Genomic DNA, 22,935 nt, shown 5'->3' with positions numbered 1-22,935 from the left:
TTCACCTCTTCCTCTGAGATTTCTTCTATCGTAAGTTCCACCATATCCACATCTTCCAGGTTGTGTTCATTTTCCTCTTTTAACAGGTTTTCAAAGTAGCACCTCCACCTCTCAAGTATTTCTTCCTCCTTTATCTTGATAATTCTTCTTTTCATCCTTTATATATTTTGCTCCAGTTACGTCTTTCTTCTTTCTTCATTTGTTTTGCAATTTTGAACATATCTTTGCTTCTCACTACTATTCCGTTCTACATCCTAATTTTCCCACACCAGCCTCTTTGCTCTGGCTACCTCCTCTTAGTCTGCCTTGCATTCTCTTTATGTTCTCTCTTATCCTCATCATTCTGTGTTCTCTGTCATCTTTTGTATGCCCTTTTCTTTTCCTGCATCGCTCTCTGTACTGCTTCATTCCACCACCATGTTTCTCTTTTGTCTTCTTTGGTGACCTGTTGTTTCACCACAGACTTCCTTGCAGCCTCCAGAACATTTTTACTCAGTTCCTTCCATCCTCCTCTATTTACCATATTTTTCTGCTGCACCTTCATTTCAAATTGTCTTCATGTTTCCTCATCCTTCAATTTCCATTCTTTTATTTTCCTTTCGCCTCTCTGCTTCTTCTTTCTCACCAAGTTGGTAACATTTAAATATGCTCTCAGTAGGCGGTGCTGTGTTAAACATACCTCTCCTGGAATGACCCTACAGTCTCTTACCCATATTTCCCTTTCCTCCTTCAGTAGTATAAAATCGATTTGTGTTTCTGCTCCTCCACTCTTGTATGTAATTTTCTTCTCCCTGTCCTTTTTAAACATACTATTTATCACCCTCAGCTCTTTACTTTAGCTAAATTCCAGTATTCTTTCTCCTTCCCGATTTCTCATTCCAAATCCATAGATGCCCATGACTTCTTTGAATCTTCCTCTGTCATCTCCAATATGCCCATTTAGGTTGCTGGCAATGAGTAGTATCTCTGAGTCTGCCACTGTTATCACATTATCCAACACACCCCAGAAGGCTTCCTTTTCTTCCTCTGGTCTACCCACTTGTGATGCATATACTGAAAAAATATTCATGACTTTCCTCCCCATGACAATCTTCATCTTTATTATTCTTTGTGTTTATCCTTTCACTTGTATCACATCCACTGCACCAGATCTTCTTGTACCAACAATCCTACACCTCCTGCTCTCTCTTCTTTCTCCCCTGCCCAGCAGAACTTGTAGCACCTCCTCTCCCTGCAGCCGAACAGTTTGCATCCTTGTCCCTAGTATTGGACTTCCTGCAAGCAACAAATGTCCCACTCTCCTCTTCTCTGCCAACATCCCCACCACTTCCCCACCTCCTGCCCACCATTGACCCCACATTTACTGTGCCTACCTGCAGGTCTCCTCCCTCTCGTTTATCAGGTTTTCCTCAGTCCGGGAGGTTCTTAGCAACCCCTGCCCACATAAGGGCTGCCGGGGACTGGGGGCCATTTCATGCATTTCAGTCATCATTTGTTGGTTGGTGCAAATTTTTATGAGTAGCATGCTCCTTGCTTACACCACCCACAGGTGGTGTCGGCGGTGGGCCTACCCTTTGCCTATGAAGGGCATAAGCTGCAAGGCAGCAGGTGGGTTTTGGATTCAGTTTTCCTTCTCCCTAGTCTCTGCCTAATGGAGCACACGCTGCTACAAGGCAGCAGGGACTCCTAGGCAGGTGCTACCTGCTACCGGGTCAAGAGTGGACCTTGGGAGCAATAGCAGAATAAAGGCAACTCCATCTTCCCCTACTAACTCTGAAAGTCCCCAATCAGAGCCTTTGCTACTGGATGCAGTTTATAGTCATACCCATGTGTCCCCATGTACTCTGTGTGTTTAAAGTTATAAAACATTCTTTGTTCGACTATTATTTTCCATACCATTTATCATCTCTATAGATGTTTATTAAATCCCCCTCTCTCTCTCTCCTATTTTCAAGGGTAGGAATTTCCAACATTCTTGATCTCTTCTTCATAGGTTGACTTACTCAACTCTGGAACCAATTTAGTGGCTGTTCTTTGTACTCTTTTCTAATTTTATAATATTCCTCTTTATATGAGTAGACCACACCACTGCCACATATTCCAATCTTGGTCTTATCATGGAAATCAACAACTTTTTTTATCATTCCTTCATCTAAATATGGGAGAATGCCATTATTACTCTTTTTAACAAATTCATTGTCTCTCCAGTAATTTTATCAATGTGTCTGTCCGAAGTTGAATTTTCAGTAATTGTTAATCCCCAATTCCATTTCCCTCTTTTGATTTCTGTAACTTCAATACACCATCCATCTCATAATGATATTGTATTCTTTTCTTACTCTTACCAAACTCCATTACTTTATATCTACTTAAACTGAATTACATGTGCCAAGATTTATTCCATCTATTTATAGTCTTGCAGTACTATCACAGTCATTTACATTTTCTACCCTTCTCATCAGCTTAGCATCATCTGCAAATAAGTTCATATAACTGTCTATTTCTTCATTTATGTCATTTACATATATATTACAAACATTACGTGCTCAGTCCCAACACTGACCCCCATGGGACACCACCTAATTACTTTCAGCCAAGATAAATTTTGGTCTTTGCTTATTACTGTTCTCATCACTCTCATCATCCACTCCAATCTTCCAATTTTTCCATAATCTCTTTTTTATCTTCCATAGCAATCTTCAGTGTGGTACTTTGTCAAACACTTTCTTCAAGTCTAAGTAAATGCATGATGCAGCAATGCAGTGCTGCCACATTTAGAATTGAGTGTGTGTGTGTGTGTGTGTGTGTGTGTGTGTGTGTGTGTGTTTTGTCCTCACATTTGGTGTGACATGTGGGGATGCAGTGGAAAGTGTAAACAACATGGCACCTCTTGGAACATGATCATGATGCTACAGGTGACTCAAGATTTCTGACCCAGGCCTCTTTTTTCAAATCAATGGACAGATGGATAGATAGACCAATATTTTGTTTGGCTATTAACAAAACCATCCACATAATTTGTTGTCCAGTATCCCAGGCTTATAGACGTAGATAAGAACTGTACAAGAATGCAGCAAGTCTGTACAAAGGCATTAAGAATCTTCATAATTAGCTGACGAGTCTACATGTAGAAGAGGTCAGTGCATCTTCAGATTTGTGGCAGTCTTCAGATTTGTGGCTGTCATGAAATGGTCATATGCAAGGAAACCATATGTAGATGTATATCTGAGAGTTGGCAGTCTATATAAGGTGCCTAAAGCTAGAATGATGTAAGCGCCAAAAAAAAAAAAAAAGGAAAAAAAAAAAAAAAAAAAAAAAAAGGCATCAAAGTTTTGCGAATTTCAAAATATGATTACATTTTCAATGGACTGTGATAGAAAGTAATGCTTAGTATCAAAATATTCAGTAATTTATGCCCCTTATAGAGTATTTAGTTGAATTGCATTATTAAGTTACCAATTAAATTACATTAAAAAAAAAGTGACCGCATTTTTCTTCAGTATGATTTTGTTTAGGAGATATCACAGAACTACATTTAAACCATATTTAGAGCCCACACATTTTTTCCTATATTCTATCAAGTTATATTTATTTTCTATGTACTATTAGGAAAAATCACAACCATTAAAAAATCTTTCTTTTGTGAACTTATCAGAATTTTCATTTCAAGCAAAAACATGTGACATACACATACTTCCTAAGATGAACACAAACAAAGAGAATGATACAAGCTTAAAAAATGTCACTGGAACAAACAAAAGCAACAAAGAACTAATAAACATTATGAAAATATACCAGTATAAAGGATAATAGAAGATATAAAGAAATAATAGTCATCATCAATCCTTCCAAAGTTCATGTAGGTTTCCCTCGTGTTTGTTTCCTCATCTTGAGCAATACAATGGAACCTCAGTTTTTTAACTCAATTCATTCCTGAATGCCATTCAAAATCCAAAATATTAAAAAAACTGAAACAATTTTCCCCACAGGAATCAATGTAAAATAGATTAATCCATTCTCAGACACTCATCCACCGTATGTCATAGTGGATAATGACCGACACTCCCACTTCTAAAAGCTGGCTGCTCCACAATATCTCCAGCTTAGAATTTTTGTTTTATCCAGAAACGATATACTGAATAAACTTTGTGATACACAGAACTCATCAAAAGATATTGTTTAGACCATGCTGGTCTCTTACTACTCACTGATCTAGTGAGGGAAGCCTTACAGAGTGACACAGAAAGGAGCAATCCTCTTACTGCCAAATTTAAGGATTGATCATAACACTTAGGCATCTTGCTGCTGGGAAAAGCTACTAGGAGGAAAATGCAGATGTGCAGCACTTATGGTGTTGTGAGTCATAGATGAAGAGCCACAGGAGGTTCAGGATAATTCCTCGAGTGCCAAAACCTTGTTTGCTTGTACATCAAGATTCTTCAAGTTGTTCTTTTTTTGTGATGACAATAATAGAGAACTGTAAAGAACAATTATATAGGATAAAAAAAATCTTAAATGAATCACCAGCTTTTGCCAAAAAAAATATGCAAATATATTGTGTATAAAATGACCATATAAGCAAAGAAGGGCTTTGACCCACAAAGTAGAATGATATCTCTGGGCAGGCCATACCAGTTGCAGGTTGGCTTTATCTCCAAATGGAGAGACACACTATACTGGGTTACTGTTTTGTTTGTTTGCTGTCTCTCTTCCTCTGTGTGTGTGTGTGTGTGTGTGTGTGTGTGTGTGTGTGTGTGTGTGCATTTCTCTCTCTCTCTCTCTCTCTCTCTCTCTCTCTCTCTCTCTCTCTCTCTCTCTCTCTCTCTCTCTCTCTCTCTCTCTCTCTCTCTCTCTCTCTCTCTCCCCCCCCTTCCACCTCTTTCTCTTCCACCCATTCCCTCTCTCATCTCTTCCCCTCCCTCCCATCTCCCCCTCACCCCCATCTCTCTCTCTGTGTGAAAGTAAGATCAAATCCTGAGAATTGCTAAATAGAATGCAAATGACTGAGAATGAAAATGGAAGTCATACAAGAGGAGTGAAAAGAGCTTGAAAAAGGATGAAGCGTGAATAACGTGGAGTAAGAGGGAGAGAGGAGAGGTATCACTCCCTAGTTCCATATCTCCTAACAGATAAAGGGAGGGGAGGTGACAGGGAGGGAGGTTTGAGAGGAGAGGAAAGAGGAAGGGAGAGGAAAGGAACAAGGGAAGGAAGGAATGCATTGCTGAGTAGAGGGAGGATGTGAGGGAGGGAGGAACTTAATAGCTTGGGAAGGAGAGTAAATGGGGCGAAGGAAGTGGAGGAAGGGTGAAGGAGGATGATGGGAAAAAATTTGATGTAGAGAGTGCCTAGGTCATGGTGAAAGGCAAAAATGGCCAGTGATCACTAGAACGCATTAGAAAGGGGATGCATGCCATGAAAATTCATGAGTTATATGTATAAGTGATCACAGCAGTTTAAGGGTTAGAATTGATTTTATTAATCTATTTTGGATTTTTTTTTCTATGTAAGATAAGTTTCTGGTCCTATGGCAAGCATTTTCTTAATAAAAACATACACTGAGGGCGCCATTTCCAATAGGGTATAGTCTGAAAAAAAAATTATCCAAAATTGAAGGAGTGTCTTGGAGACCTCCATCTTGAAAAACTTCATCAAAGGTAGAAGGAAATGCAAAAGCAGACAGAGTTCCAGAGTTTACCACCTTTTTAAAAGCAATGAAAATCTGAGAATACTGTCTTTCAGTTAGGGAGGAGTTGTGAGGGGGAGTGAGTTGTTACCATTTACTAGTAAAAGGAATGAAAAACTGGGAATACTGATTAAGTCTTGCATTAGGGGAGGTGAAAAGAATAGGGGTGAAAGTAAAAAGCTCCCCTCTGTAGTGAAGCTGCATAGGAAGAGGGATGACATATGCAGTTAGCAGATCAGAAGAGTTATTAGAGTGAAACTAGCTTGCCTAAAAGATAGCAAGATAAGATTATGTTGAATTGATGGATGGAGGAACTGGGTCTTTGAGGGCATTGAACAGCACTAAGTTTGCTCTGTCCCAACCAAAAAGTTTTAGAAAGATCAAAATCAAGCATTCAGAGGCTTCCCGCTTGTGAGTTATTTAACTTCTGAAGAGGTTGAATGCCCATGAAAAAACATGGGAAAGTGGCTATAATGGTATCATCAGCATAAGAGTGGATAGAATAAGAAGTTTGGCTTAGGAGATCATCAATGAATATATAATACGAAGATACTGGATGACAGGATAGACTCTACTAAAGGGAACAAAATATCCTCATGTCATTAGATGTAAATCTTCTCTTTATATTGCTTTAATTTCCAATTTTAGCATAGCATACTGAATGTGGAGTTTACAAAATGTTTTCTTTATCAGACACCCACTAATCATTGGAAAAGAAAATGCAAGAAGAAAACATATAGGGAGAGAGACTGAATTTTGGTCTGCTAAGTTCTTTAATTGATGTACAGGAAAAAGGGAGCTCCATTAGCTAAGCTGCCTATACAAATATGGGGTTCCAAAAAGCACATTTACTTTAACTATTTGCCAAAAGAAAAAAAAAAGAAAAAAGAAAAGCAGGTATTTCAGCTAGGAAATTAGGCAGTAAGACAAGTCCTCCCTCAAAATATGGAAAAAAAAGCTGGTTGATTACCTAACACACTGGTCTAACATTTTTCATGGTGTAACACCCAAGATTGCAAGGCATCTAGCCCAGTGAATATGCAATTCCTCAACAATCACTGATGTACCTAATTCATGGAAAAGGGATGAGTCAGCAGAGAGAGAGAGAGAGAGAGAGAGAGAGAGAGAGAGAGAGAGAGAGAGAGAGAGAGAGAGAGAGAGAGAGAGAGAGAGAGAGAGAGAGAGAGAGAGAGAGAGAGAGAGAGAGAGAGAGAGAGAGAGAGAGAGAGAGAGAGAGATATTGGTTCACTAGTTTCATGGAGAGGCATGGCTCAGCTTTTCCTTAGGAAGTCCCTGAAGCCACTAGTCATGGCTAGAATGACTAGTTTCAACAAAACAAACATAGATGTCCTTCCAGGCAACTTCCAAGTTAGAGGTCTTAGTGCATTACAACCTGAAAAAAATCCAGCAATTACAATTCTAGATGGAACTGGATTTGCAACCATTCAGAAGCTTCCATAAAGGTCTATTCCCCAGAAGGCTCTATCAAATTGGTCAGGTGACATCACTAAGAGCATGGAGAGTTGGTTACAATGGTGGGGATTATGTGCCAATGGGCATGCCCTGCCTCCATACTTTATATTTCCTAGAGTAAGTTTTGATGAAGTACTTATGATGAAAAGTATACCATTCGTGTGCAACCAGGCTTGTTCATCCTAGGTGGTTAGATGACAAGCAAGAACTTTCATGTTACTGCAACATTTTGGGCTGCTAACACTACTTTTAAAGCCTTTCACCAGTCTTGGCATTCAATTTCACCTGATGATCGGTGATTTTGTACTATTAAACACAGTAGAGAGGCTCAACCAGGCTTTCCTTCACCTGGGTTGACATTTGAATCGTATTGGAGATAGCCTGGCAGAGAAAAGTATCAATATTTTTAAAATTCAAAATATAACATTTTCACTAGATTCTGGCATTTCATGAGTTAGAAAACAAATTGTAATTTTTTCTTTAAATAGTGCAGCTTTGGTATTGAGGAACAGCAAATATTTATTTAATTCTTTGAAGATTGTCAATGCTCCAGTGGGAAGTCAAGACACCTCTAACCTATTCCTTGAGTTATTTACATTTCAGTTGCCATTATTCAAGTTTGGAGATAATTTTCATAAAACATATGTTGCCACCAGTGTCTTGATGATGGAATCCTTACAGTGAGCTGTATTATTAAGAGGGGTTGAAATGCTCAGATATTTTACAATGAAATAGATATATTAGCATTACCACATTGGTGCAAGCTGGCAGGCTCTCTTGTAGTTTCCATATTTCTCATATGTTCTCATGTTACCATTTTGCCACTTGCTTTCCTCTAAATTGCTTATATTATTTTTGAAGTCCATTGCAGTAAATAAGATTTTAACTCGTTTGTTACAGCTTCGGAGTTATACTTATAGTTCAAAGTTTGTTTCAAAGTGTTATGCGCCAGGGAAATAATTTACTTTTTATTTATTTATTTTATATTTTTTTATTTTTTTTTTTATGTAGAAGGGACACTGGCCGAGGGCAACAAAAATCCAATAAAAAAATATGCCCACTAAAATGCTAGTCCCAAAGCACTAGTCAAAAATTGAAGGATAAAGCATCTTAGAAAACCTCCTTAAAGGAATTCAAGTCATATGAAGGTGGAAATACAGAAGCAGACAGGGAGTTCCAGAGTTTACCAGAGAAAGGGATGGGATGATTGAGAATACTGGTTAACTCTTGCATTAGAGAGGTGGACAGAATAGGAGTGAGAAGAGAAAGAAGAAAGCCTTTTTGCTCTCTCCTAAAATAGCGTGCATGTAAACAAACAGTGGTTGGGTCCTGCTCTCATGTTTTAGTGGCTCTAGACTGACCTGTTGGCTGCCAACACACCAAGACCTGATAAAAGGCGCATAAGATCAGTAAGAACGTGCTGGTTTAGTTTTTGAATTGTGAAGTGTCTGGACTTAGTCGTTTTTTTTAGCTTGAGAAACGCCAAGAACTGACGCTACAGTCTAGACCTTCCCTTGACAAAATTTTCCCGGTCTGCGCATGCACACTAAGTACTATAGTGACGTCATCGATACCAACATCAAACCTAGCCACTCGGGTAAATCCCATATATATAATATACCCAATATCCACACTAGAATATAATACACGCAACACGCCTCAGCTACTAGACCACCAGTATGAGGAGGTAATAATGAAGATACTGTGTCCCCTAGTACATCTGACAAAAAACCCAAAAACTTAACAGAATCGGAAGGGAGGGGGCAGCAAGCAGCACAGGTGGCGACGCCCCACCTGGCAACACCGCCCGACACGAGTGCCAACTCTAATGCACCCTACGAGGGAATTCCTCGATAAAAACTATTTCAGGTCCGATCTACAGAAATGATGCCGTGAGCTAGGTATTAAAAATATCCTGGACAACTAAAAAACCAGTTAATATAAATGATATATTTGGAAAAGCTACAGCCAGAGTCCGGAGATATGGAGTCACACCCCTTATCAAACAGCGACGTTACACCGACACGCTCCTCCCAAAACCAGCAGGACACCGCGGCCAATCACGAGGACAACGCCGAGATCTGAGGATCTGAGTATTATGCAGGACACCATGGCCAATCAAGAGGACAACGCCGAGTCTGGAGGATCTGAGTCTTACGCACATGGCGAGGGAAATTAAGATGATTAAGTCGAAACTGGCAACAAAAGAGATGGGAGATAGACTTGTTAAATACTGAAGTGAAGGCAACATATAACACGATCGAACAACTGCAACAACGTGTGACTGAGTTGGAACATCACCAGTGTGATAACGGAGGAAAACCAACACACTGACACCTGCCTCCTCCTCGGTGACTCCAACTTACGCTCCATCTACAACTTCGACCTACATCACAGCAGCTCCGTGAAAACCATCCCTGGTGCCAACATGGACCTACTCAAATGCTGGGTCAGCGAAAAATTACATAAATCTCCATCAGTATGTATCATCCACTGTGGCTCTACTGACATACTTGAAGAACACTTCATCGGCAACAATACTTGACAACTTGGGTTCTCTCATAAGTCATTTGAAGGAGAAGAAAAACAACACAAATGAAAGTGTATGTTTGTCAAGTCGCACTATACTCTACACAGAACGAAATTCAAGAGAAAAATTAGATCCTTCAATGACCATCTTGCCACATGGAGCAATACGAACGGTATACCAGTCATCGATACCGTCCCTATATTTACACTTGGTACCGGTGAACTTGACGACCTCTGCTTTGACAAGGGGACGAACTCAAACTTCTGGCTCAACAGACTGGGGGGCCATAAAGTTATTATCTACAATCAGCAGACAGTGTCCCTCAACTCCAAGCTGTGTGATAATTGGGATATTAAAAAGAAAAGCTTACATGCATCTACAATACAAGCAAATGAGCGGCGTGTAGCAATGGCCAAGCCCAAGACAACACAAGACCAGCCCCACCACTACCTTCCCTGAGACGCTAGCATTCCTGCCAACCCAACAACCTACCCCACTCGCCTATGTCTTATAACGCACCTACAACTCCTACGCATGAAGTATTTCTCCTCAACGTCACTACATTCACCTCGCACAGACCTGCATCCCATCGCCCACCAACATTTGCGCACCTGCCGTATCTCCTTACTACGCCTCCCGGAAGAACAACAATGAGACAACAGTGGACTAACGAAAATGTAAGGAGAAGCGAGCGTAGCTCCCACAGCTATGCTGCAGCCCTGAGCAGTGTGGCTATAGCACGTAACCATACAGCCCATCAATCGTTCCCTTGTTCACCCCTCAGGCAGGAGGGGTCGATATGGGGAAAACTCACTACCAAGCCATACACCTTCAGTACGCCGGGAACATGAACACTATTCAATCCATAGGATGTTTCCCAGCGTCACCAATACCGATAATGGAGGACATACAGACGCGTTTAGAGACATAGTGCACAACAACAGACTTCAAAACGGTAAAGTTGGATGTTACAATTCGTGGGAGAATTTAATCATGTACAAGTAAATTGTAGGTTCGATCACAAACTGTCGTGGTGGCATTTGCAGGCGCCTAGGGCACAAGAACCGCCTGTACCGTCAATATTACACACCATAGGACAACGGCAAAGAAGTTATAGCTGCTGTAGAAACCAAAAGAAATTTTTTGACAATTGAACATGTAAACACTCAGTCACTGTTGGGAAACATGGATGTAATAAGACTGTTAGTAGAAGAAAGAAATACTGATGTACTATGTGTAAGTGAATCGTGGCTCGCTCCCAATTCTACGGATGATTTTGTCAAGTTACCAGGTTATAAGATTTTCTGTCGTGATGGTGGACGCGGTGGTGGTGTATGTATTTACGTGAAGGATATTTTAACGACTAATGTGATTAATTTTAATGCTCCGGAGGCAGGGAGGGAGTTGAGGACTTATGGGTGACAGTGGCCAATGTCGGGAAATTACCATCTATCATTGTAGGGTGTTTACAGACACCCTAAGGCCCCAGTTACCTCTTTTAACTATATACAAGACATTTTTAAAAATGATTGTTTAAAAAAAAATAAGGCATCATATGTTTTAGGCGATTTTAATGACAATTTACTGGATAAGGATAATAAAAATGTCTAGGCTTATAAAAGCCAGCAAATTAACGCAGTTGGTCAACAAACCGACTAGAATTACCCATACGTTCTCGACACTATTAGACCTTATCATCACCAGTAAGCCTAGTTCTGTGCTCATCTGTGACGTTGTCCTGCAGGAGGTAGCAGACAACAACGCATCGTCGGCAGATAACTGTTGACATTAACAAACCTAAGAGGCTTTACCAATGATTAAAACCTTTCGCTACCTCGGTAACATATACGAAAGAATTGATTTTTGCTTTAAAATACTTGAAAGTAGGGAACATTTTAATAAAATTTTATACACAGACGATGTCATTAGAGCGAGGTTGAGATATTTACTTTTAATTTTATTAAATGTTTGGACGATTGTTGCTCCCTATGTAACGAAAGAAATTAAACGACCATTTTGCACCATGGATGATGGATCATCTACAGGAGATCATAAAACTTAAAAATGAAACTCTCGAAAAAAGCTTAGATTTGACAGACAAAACGCTTTACCCTTCAGGATTAGTATAAGCAAGAGAAGAAGCAAATCAAGACACTCCCATTCATGAAAGTAAAAACAAGTACTACAGTAATAAACTTAATGAAAAATAAAGGTAATGTTGCAAAGACATGGAAAACAATAAGAGAAATAATCCCCAATTCTAAACACAATGCCAGTAATTGCAACTTTGATAATGTGGAAATTACTAAAGCTAATGATTTTAATAAACACTTTGCAGATGTTGGAAGAAATACTTATGAAAAAACTCAAGAGATGTTCCATGGTGAAAATGTGATGCTTTTCAATGATATGATTAATACCCTTGATGGTGACAATAATTTTAGACCACAACCTGTTGACACTGACACTATAATTCTTAATATAAAGAGGACTTAACTGACACAAGCTCAAGTAGGCTCTGATGGTATTTCCTTTAACTTTCTCGTAAAAGACTCAGTCTGTTACACATCGCATTCTATCTAACTTGCATTGTTAACACTTCCATTGTCACAGGTATCTTTCCTACTACTTGGAAACATGCTGTGGTAGTTCCACTCTTTAAAAGTGGTGATACTAATGATTTTAATAATTACAGACCTATTTCTCCTTTTACCCATTCTTTCTAAAATTCTTGAAAAAGTAGTTGCTAGCCAGCTCCTTCGCATTATTTGGAAACTAATAAACTCTTGTCTAATACGCAGCACGGGTTTCCGTCCTTAGACTCGTCAACCACACAGAAATCATGCTCTCTACTGTCGTTACAGATAAAATTTATGATAATATGGACTCAAAGAGAAATCTCTGTATACAATGACTTTATGTGATCTATCAAAAGCCTTTGAAGCAGTATCAGCCACGATAATTTATTAAATGAAAGTGCACTAAGCTTAATATTGACAATTTTTGGTTTGCAAATTATATTCAAGATAGTAATCACTAATCCGTTTGCTTAAATAATACAATAAATATCTAAGAAAGAAAACGTATGTTACGAGGGTTCCACAAGGCTCAATTCTCGGCCGCAATTTTATTTCTCTATATACGTCAATGATCTTAATGAGAAGAAGTCGAGACATCTTTGATACAATACGCGGATGACACCCAATTCCTCGAAGCTGATACTGTCGAAAATTTTGATGAGCTCATCTCCCAACACTGAAAATGCATTGCGAAATATAGAACTTTATTTCACTATTTCAAATGGTCTATTATTAAATAACAAAAAAACGCAATGCATCTTCATTGGAAACTAGGCAACTGTTAGCCCATGTTCCCATTTCTATAAGAGAATTGTAATGGAGTACCCATGTATATACCCGACTACGCATGTAAAAAATTTGGGTCTATTTTGACAAATACACATGTTATTTGATGTGCACATTGCAGAATTAAATACTAAAATAATGGGAACATTAATGTTTATAAACAGAGTTAGTGAGAACTTTTGACAAACCCACTCGTAAATTTATTGTACAGTCTTTAGTGCTGTAGCCTCATTAATTATTGTATTTGTATCTGGGGTTCTACCAAAAAAACTCTCATTCATACTGTACAAAAACTACAGAACTTTGCTGCTAAAGATGTAACTGGAGGTGCAAGAAAATATGACCACGTGAGTCCTAGAATCATAAAAGAACTAGAGTGGCTGACTGTGAAAGACAAATATTATTTAGAGAAGTGTACTACAGTGTATGAATCAATGAATGGACTATACCCAGACTGGTACCTGAACCTTCCCACAGTCAGAGATAATATTTCAACCACCACAACAAAACAAGGAAATAACCTGTATATAAAAAGAAATAAAACAGGACACTGGTGACAGGGCCACTAAGGTGTGTGGGCCCAAGTTATGGAATGAGCTCCCTCACTATATTACCACACCTCCGGAAGCCTACACAGTTTCAAATCTAGTCTTAGAAATCTACTGTTAAATGTGTTGAATTAGGTCTCCACCATTTGTATTTATTTTTTACACTATCTAGCTAGATTTCATATTTTAACATTTCTCCAATATTTTAATTTTGTTTCTAGTCTTATTTTAGTTTTAGGCTTTATTTTAGGTATTATTTTATAGTATTTTATAGTTTTTCTCGTAGATTTTATCTCATCATTTTAGCATTTGTAATTATGGCCTTACGCTAAGTTGATGATGTAGCTACATTTGCTTTCTTATTTTACTTGTACTTGTGTATGATCAAATGAATAACCATGTTTCATGGAATAAACAATTTATTATTATTATTATTATTATTGTGCAGCAAGGCTGCGGGAGGATCTTGCAGTTAAGCAAGATCAGAAGAGCAGTTAGCATGAAAATAGCAGTAGAAGACAGCCTAGAGATACAACACTGCGGCCCAATGAGAGGGAGGCTGAATGACAGTCAGTTAGAGGAGAGGAGTTGATGAGACGAGAAGCTTTTGATTCCACCCTGTCTAGAAGAGCTGTATGAGTGAACCCCTCAGACATGTGAAGCATACTCCATACATGGATAGATAAGGCCCTTGTACAGAGTTAGCATCTGAGGTGGTGAGAAAAACTGGCGGAGACGTCTCAGATTGTCTAACTTCGTAGAAGCTGTTTTAGCTAGAGATGAGACGTGAAGTTTCCAGTTCAGATTATAAGGAGGAGGAGGCAGTAGACACCTGCCGAAACGATAATTACTCCCAGTGAGGTCTAAAGCACTGAATTCAGGGGTGCTGTGAACTTATCATTAAACCCAGCTGTGACCTCCACTGAACGTTTCCCTTTGTGTCTCACAACACAAGGGGGTAGTCTTTACAGCCTGCTCCTCTAAAGACAACTCTCTTCCTCCACACAAAACTACAAGCACCTAATAACACACACACCCTTCAATCAAAAAATTTTAAAATCATGGCGACTCCCTACACCAGCCTCGGAGGTCCCCATCTACAAGGGGAGGGGACCATAAATGTCCCCAGGTCGGACTGCCTTTCCGTCGACGACCCTAAGTGTCTTGACACCCCCCCCAACTTTTTCTTCATTAACTTCTGCAACATTCGCGGTCTAAGATCTAATTTTCAATCTGTAGAACACCACCTCTCCTCTTCTAAACCTCATCTTTCACCTCACTGAAACTCAGGATTGTCTGAGGCAACTGACAGCAGCCCCTTTTCTGTTCCCCCTCTCCTACTTTCTCTATCCTCATTTTCGATCCAAAGCTGGATGCTGCGTTTATGTGCGCAATGACTTAACCTGCTCTCGTGCCCACGCTCTTGAATCTTCCGAAGTTTTCCACCATCTGGCTACGACTACAGAGTCATTCTCATACTAAATTTATCTGTGCTGTATACGTCTCTCCTAACTCCTCTGACTATAAGAAATTCTTTGACTACTTAACTTCCAAAAGTGGAGCACATTCTGACCCTCTTCCCTTTTGCAGAAGATCTCACATTCTTGGAGACTTCAATGTTCACCACCAGCTTTGGCTTTCCTCTCCCTTCACTGACCATCCTGGGTGAACTAGCCTACAACTTTGCTATCCTCCATGACCTAGAGCAATTGGTGCAACACCCTACTCGTATTCCTGACCGTCTTGGAGATACGCCCAACATTCTTTGACCTTTTCCTGACCTCTAATCCTTCTGCTTATGCTGTCACCCCTTTCTTCTCCGTTGGGCTCCTCCGATCACAATCTCATATCTTTATCTTGTCCTATCACTCAATCCCTCCTCAGGATCCCCCTAAGCAGAAGGTGCCTCTGGCGTTTTGCCTCTGCTAGTTGGGGGGACCTGGAGGCCGGTATTTTGCTGATTTTCCTTGGAATGACTACTGCTTCCGTGTCAGAGACCCGTCTTTGTGTGCTGAGCGCATAACAGAGGTGATAGTGTCTGGCATGGAGGCGTACATTCCTCACTCTTTTTCTCGTCCTAAATCTTCTAAAACCTTGGTTTAACACAGCTTGTTCTCGTGCTATACATGATAGAGAGGTGGCCCACAAAAGGTACTCTAAGCCTTCCTTCACCAGAATCTCATGCACTTTATATTTCTGCCCGGAACCATGCCAGAGTCTGTTCTCCAACTAGCCAAAAACTCCTTCATTAACAGAAAATGTCAAAACCTTCTCAAAGATCTAACTCCCCTCGTGATTTCTGGCACATCTAGCCAAAAATATCTCCAATAACTTTGCTTCTTCTTCTTTCCTCACTCTACTTCAAATCCAGATGGCACCACTGCTATCACATCTATTTCTAAAGCTGAGTTTCTTTGCTCAAACCTTTGCTAAAAACTCTACCTTGGATGATTCTGGGCTTGTTCCTCCCTCTCTCTCCTCCCACCCTCTGACTACTTCATACCTCGTATTAAAATTCTTCATAATGATGTTTTCCATGCCCTCGCTAGCCTAAACCCTCAGAAGGGCTTATGGACCCTGATGGGGTCCCTCCCTATTGTTCTCCGAGGCTTGTGCCTCCGTGCTTGCACCTTGCCTAGTCAAACTCTTCTTTCAGCTCTGTCTGTCAACATCTACGCTTTCCTTCTTGCTGGAAGTTTGCCTACATTCAACCTGTTCCTAAAAGAGGTGACCGCTCCACAATCCCTCAAACTACCGTCCTATTGCTTTAATTTCCCTGCTTATCTAAAGTTTTTGAATCTATCCTCAACAGGAAGATTTTTAAGCCTCTATCACTTCACAACCTTCTATCTGACTCGCCAGTATAGGTTCCGTCAAGGCCGCCTCTACTGGTGATCTTCTAACTTTCCTTACTGAGTCTTTGGTCATCCTCTTTTAGAGACTTTGGTGAAACTTTTGCTGTTGCCTTGGACATATCAAAAGCCTTTGATAGAGTCTGGCACAAAGACTTTGATTTCCAAACTACCCTCCTACGGTTTCTATCCTTTCTCTCTGTAACTTCATCTCAAGTTTCCTTTCTGACCATTCTATTGCTGCTGTGGTAGACGGTCACTGTTCTTCTCCCTAAATCTATTAACAGTGGTGTTCCTCAGGGTTCTGTCCCAATGTCACCCACTCTCTTCTTATTATTCATTAATGATCTTCTAAACCAAACTTCTTGTCCTATCCACTCCTATGCTGATGATACCACCCTGCACTTTTCCACGTCTTTTCATAGACGTCGAACCCTTCAGGAGGTAAGCATATCACGCAGGGAAACCTAGAACATGACTTTCTGATCTTTCTAAAATTTCTCTGGTGGGGCCAGAGCAAACTTGTGCTTGTTCAATACCTCAAAAACTCAATTCCTCCATCTATCAACTCGACACAATCTTCCAGACCAACTATCCCCTCTTCTTCAATGACACTCAACTGTCCCCCTCTTCTACACTGAACATCCTCGGTCTGTCCTTTACTTATAATCTGAACTGGTAGTAACTTCACGTCTTCATCTCTAGCTAAAACAGCTTCTATGAGAGTTAGGGTGTTCTGAGACGTCTCCGCCAGTTTTTCTCACCCCCCAAGCTGCTAACTCTGTACAAGGGGCCTTATCCGTCCATGTACCATTTATGCTTCACATGTCTGGGGGTTCCACTCCTTCTACTGTTCTAGACAGGGTGGAATCAAAAACTTTTCGTCTCATCAACTCCTTCTCCCTCTAACTGACTGTCTTCAACCTCTCTCTCACCGCCGCAAATGTTGCATCTCTAGCTGTCTTCTACCGCTATTTTCTTCATGCCAGTGTAACTGCTCTTCCTGATCTTGCTAACTGCATGCCTCCCCTCCTTCCATGGCCTCGCTGCACTGGGCTTTCTTCTTTCTCTTTCCTTCACTCCTATACTGTCTCCACCTCTCTAACGCAAGAGTTAACCAGTATTCTCAATCATTCATCCCTTTCTCTGATAAACTCTGGAACTCCTTGCCTGCTTCTGTATTTCTTACCTTCCTATGACTTGAATTCCTTCAAGAGGGAGGTTTGGGTTTCTCCACCAATTTTTGACCACTCGCTTTGTGCCACTGGGGCCCAGCATTTCAGTGGGCATTTTTTTTTTATTAGATTTTTGTTACCCTTGTGCCAGTATCCTTCCTACATAAAAAAAAAAAAAAAAAAAAAAAAAAAAAAAAGTGAAGGACAGACAGAGGATGTTCAGTGTAAAAGAGGACGACAGGTTGGAGTGTCATTGAAGAAAGAGGGGATAGTTGTCTGGAGAAGGTTGTGTTGAGTTGATAGATGGAGGAATCGAATTTATGAGGCATTAAACAATACCAAGTTTGCTCTGCCCCACAGTCAAAAGCTTTAGAAAGATCAGAAGTCAAACTGTTCTGTGGCTTCCCTGTGTGAAATGTTTACTTTCCTGAAGGGGATTTGGACATCTATGAAAAGACGTGAAAAAGTGCGGGAGATTAGGCTGTCATCAGCACATAAAAGTGAATGGGGACAAGAAGTTTGGTTTAGAAGATCACATTAATGAATAATAAGAAGAGAGTCGGTGACAGGACAGAACCCTGAGGAACACCAGTTAATAGATTTAGGAGAAGAACAGTGACTGTCTACCACAGCAGCAATAAAAAGGTCAGAAAGGAAACTTGAGATGAAGTTACAGAGAGAAGGATAGAAGCTGTAGGAGGATAGTTTGGAAATCAAGAAGCTTTGTGCCAGACTATGTCAAAAAGCTTTTGATATGTCCAGGCCAACAACAAAAAGTTTCACCAAAATCTCTAAAAGAGGATGACCAAGACTCAGTAAGGAAAGCCAGAAGATCATCAGTAGAGCAGCCTTGACAGGACCCATACTGGCGATCAGATAGAAGGTTGTGAAGTGATAGATGTTTAAGAATCTTTCTGTTGGAGAATACAGATTCAAAAAAGGCTTTGGAGAAATGCAGTGAAATTAAAGCAATAGGGGACAGTAGTTTGAGGGATTAGAGACAAGGTCACCCTTTTTAAGAACAGGCTGAATATAGGCAAATTTCCAGCAAGAAGGAAGAATTAGATGTTGACTGACAAGGCTAGAAGAGCTTTGACTATGCGACAGGTGCAAGCACAGAAGCACAGTTTCGGAGAACAAAGGAAGGACTACATCAGGTCCATAAGCCTTCTGAGGGTTTAGACCAGCAAGATCATGGAAAACATCATTGCAAAGAATTTGTAGGTAGCATGAAGTAGTCAGAGGGTGGAGGAGAGGGAGGAACAAGTCCAGGGTGGTCCAAGGGAGTAGAGTTTTTAGCATAAAGTTTTTGAAGGAAGAGTTCAGCTTTAGAAATAGATGTGATATGATGAGATTTTATCTCAGTTTGAAATTAAGAAGGAAAAGAAGAAGAAGCAAATTTATTGTGAGTTATTTTTGGCTAGATACTGAGAGTCACGAGGGGAGTTAGATCTTGGAAAGGGTTTTTGACACTTTCTGTGCAATTGAGTTTTTGGCTTGTTGGAGAAACAGACCCTGGCATAGTTCCAGGCAGAAATATAAATTGCATAGAGATTCTGGTGATGGAAAACAGAAATACCTTTTGTGGGCCACCTCTCTATCATATATAGCAGTAGTTCTCAGCACTTTTTCAAATGAGCAAACCCTATTTGGAGACATTTGCATTCCTTCGCAACCTCAGAGTAAAGTAAAGAGAAAGAAAATATGCAATGATATATACACTTTATTTTGGAGAAAAAATAAATAATGCATTACAACTTATGTACAACAGTCAAAGACACCATTACGTGGGAGCCCAGGAGGAGGGAGGTGGGGGAGAAGATAGACACTACTGTAACAAAAAGTAATTTGTGGTTAAAGAAGAATAATTCAATTAAGTAGCTGAAATACACTGAAACACTGAAAGCTTTGATAAATATTTCCTATTGTCCCTGCGACCCATCAAAGGTGATCTCCATGACTCTGCCTTTGGGTCGCGACCCATCAGTTTGAGAATGTGATGCATAGCTGAGAACCAGCTGTTATTTAAAACCAAGGTTTTGAAGGAGTTTAGGTTGAGAAAAAGAATGAGGAATGTACGCCTCCATGCCAGATGAACACTATCACCTTTGTTATTCACTTAGCACCTGGTGACAGGTCTCTGACATGGAAGGCCAGTAGTCATTCCAAGGAAAATCAGCAGAAGTACGCTCCTCATGTCCCCATAACTTGCAGAGGTAAAACGCTTGAGGCACACCTTCATTGGGGGGATCCCTGGAGAAGGGATTGGAGTGAAATAGAACAAGATGCAGATATGAGATTATGATTGGAGGAAGGCCAACGGAGAAGAAAAGGGCGAGCAGCATAAGCAGAAGAATTAGAAGGTCAGAGGAAAAGGTCAAGAATGTTGGGCATATCTCCAAGACAATCCAGGAATACAAGGCTAGGATGTTGCACCAAATTTAACTGAGTCGTGGAGGAAGTTAGCAGAGTGGAAAATAGAACACTGGGATAGTCGGTGAAGGGAGAGGAAAGCCAAAGCAGGATGGGGAACATTGAAGTCTCCAAGAGTGGAGATCTCTGCAAAAGGAGAAGAGGGTCTGAATGTAACCACTTTGGAAGTTAAGAAGTCAAGGGCTACATATTTGTTATTGTTGATACCTAGAAGTCTTTTTTTTTTTTTTTTTTTTGAACAACTGATAATTCTTACATATTTTATGTGTCTTTTTTTCCAGTTCTTATGTTGCATCAGACCTATTGATAAATTTAAAAACTTATGTTAAGATAGGATTATACCTGGCTACATTAGGCAAATATCTGGTGGTCATTTAAGCTACATTAGTTTTAAATTATTTGTAATAAATGTAATTATTGTATAGAGCTAAAATGTCATATGGTTTAAGGATGAAATTTATGACTTTTCATTTTAGGATCTATAATTAAGACATATCATGCATATCAATTGTTGGTGAAAAATTAATATTTTATTCAATGATAATTTTTCTCCCTTGCTGTACAGGTTACTATTTGTATTTTGCTGATTAGTACTGGAACAAATGTTTTACTCAATGGTAATTTTTCCACATAATATTGAGGTACATTGTTGTACGTGATTAAACACTGGACAAATTTATGTATTAACAGATTATAATAGTAATCATAATAATAATAATAATAATAATAATAATAATAATAATAATAATAATAATAATAAATGGTTTATTATTTAGGCAGTTAACTGAAGCAGAAATACTGTACAGTGAAATTGGGGAAATACTTCAACATTAATCCTAAAGGTAAATCTCATCTAGAAGGGACCTGATTGATGGCTTGCTATGGTAGGAGTCTGGCCTTTGAATCAGTGCAAATTCTGGCACAGCACCTTTAGGGAACGTTATCTTGGCATATTGTGTCTGGTGGCTGGACAGACAAGGCACGTCAGGCAGCCAGCATGCATCTGAGACATGAACGATGCAGTGATCCCCTTCCAAACTGCTCCAGAGCCTCTTCAGTGCCCTGGTGGACTCTGGACAGGCTCAGAGTGATTGGGGCTACTTCACTGAGTGGTAGGAGGCAAGACGGGATGATCCCCTGCACGCCCGCGCTGCACGCTCACCAGCTGTAGCTGTTGAGTGTATGTGTGGGAGGGAGGACCACACTGGGGAGGCATGCATGGGTTTGGGGAGGACCAAGTTGTGATGTACACCCCCTGTAACTCATCTGTCAGCATCTGTGACCTGGAGCCCTTCTTTCCTTATGCGCTATTATTTACTTCTTGTCACAGTGACTGTAGCAGATGTGGCACTCTTGAGGTAGGAACCACATGCATTTTTCCTCATTGCTGATGCACTACCCGTCAAACGGGAATAGATGTTAGTGCTGGTGACCACTCACACTAGCATACCCTGGTGATCACTGGCCTTGGTAGGGCTTTGGGTTTTCAAGCTAAGGACTTCCTCACTGTCTTAGGATTGCTCTGGCACCAGTTTCACCAGGTGACTGCTAGTGCTGGCAGATGAAGCTGAGAAGTACGGCCTTAAGCTACTCTCTCAGGATAACAAAGCCTGTTATTTTAATTTCTTGCCTATCTAAAGTTTTTGAATCTGTCCTCAACAGGGAGGTCCTTAGCATCCATCCCTTCACAGCACTTCAATCTTGATCGCCAGTATAGGTTCAAGTCAGGGCCACTCTACTGGTAGTCTTCTATTTCCTTTTTACATACTGAGTCTTGGTCATCCTCTTTTAGAGACTTTGGTGAAACTGAGCAGCAGTTGCCTTGGACATATTAAAAGCCTTTGATAGAGTCTGGCACAAAGCTTTGATTTCCAAACTACCCTCCTATGGTTTCTATCCTTCTCTCTGTAACTTCATCTCAAGTTTCCTTTCTGAATGTTCTGGGTTGCTGCTGTGGTAGACGGTCACTGTTCTTCTCCTCAAATCTATTAACAGTGGTGTTCCTTAGGGTTCTGTCCTGTCACCCACTCTCTTCTTATTATTCATTAATGATCTTCTAAACCAAACTTCTTGTCCTATCCACTCCTATGCTGGGATGATACCAACTTTGCACTTTTCCACATCTTTTCATGACTTTCAACTTTGCTATTCTCCACGACCTAGAGTGGTGCAACACCCTACCTCCGTATTCCTGACCGTCTTGGAGATACGCTCAACATTCTTGACCTTTTCCTGACCTCTAATCCTACTTATGCTGTCACCCTCTCTTCTCCGTTGGGCTCCTCCGATCATAATCTCATATCTGTATCTTGTCCTATCGCTCCAATCCCTCCTCAGGATCCCCAAAGCGAAGGTGCCTCTGGCGTTTTGGCTCTGCTAGTTGGGGGGACCTGAGGAGGTATTTTGCTGATTTTCCTTCGAATGACTACTGCTTCCGTGTCAGAGACCCGTCTTTGTGTGCTGAGCGCATAACAGAGGTGATAGTGTCTGGCATGGGGACGTACATTCCTCACTCTTTTCTCTCTCGATTTAAACCTTCCAAACCTTGGTCTATCATGGTTTATACCTTTCGTGCTATGCATGATAGAGAGGTGACCCAGAAAAGGTACTGAAGCCTTCCATCACCAAAATCTCATGCACTTTATATTTCTGCCCGGAACCATGCCAAGTCTGTTCTCCAACTAGCCAAAAACTCCTTCATTAACAGAGTGTCAAAATCTTTCAAGATCTAGTTCCTCTCATGACTTCTGGCATCTAGCCAAAAATATTTCCAATAACTTTGCTTCTTCTTCTTTTCCTCCTTTATTTCTACCAGATGGCAGCACCACTGCTATCACATCTATCTCTAAAGCTGAAATCTTCTCTCAAACCTTTGC

The 22,935-nt window shown here is 40.3% G+C and overlaps 1 protein-coding gene across 1 annotated transcript; it reads right to left on the bottom strand.

Annotated features, from left to right (window-relative positions):
- Positions 1-835: 835 nt before the first annotated feature.
- On the bottom strand, positions 836-1,839 carry LOC135092572 (uncharacterized). Its single transcript, XM_063991187.1, has 3 exons — positions 1,773-1,839; positions 1,204-1,338; positions 836-1,053 (listed from the first exon to the last, which is right to left on the bottom strand). Exons 1-3 carry the CDS (start codon positions 1,837-1,839, stop codon positions 836-838), a joined length of 420 nt encoding a protein of 139 aa, XP_063847257.1.
- Positions 1,840-22,935: the final 21,096 nt, after the last annotated feature.

The sequence above is a fragment of the Scylla paramamosain genome, chromosome 40, assembly GCF_035594125.1.
Source record: "Scylla paramamosain isolate STU-SP2022 chromosome 40, ASM3559412v1, whole genome shotgun sequence".
NCBI classification, from domain to species: domain Eukaryota; kingdom Metazoa; phylum Arthropoda; class Malacostraca; order Decapoda; family Portunidae; genus Scylla; species Scylla paramamosain.
This window is presented reverse-complemented; position numbering and strand designations above follow the sequence as displayed.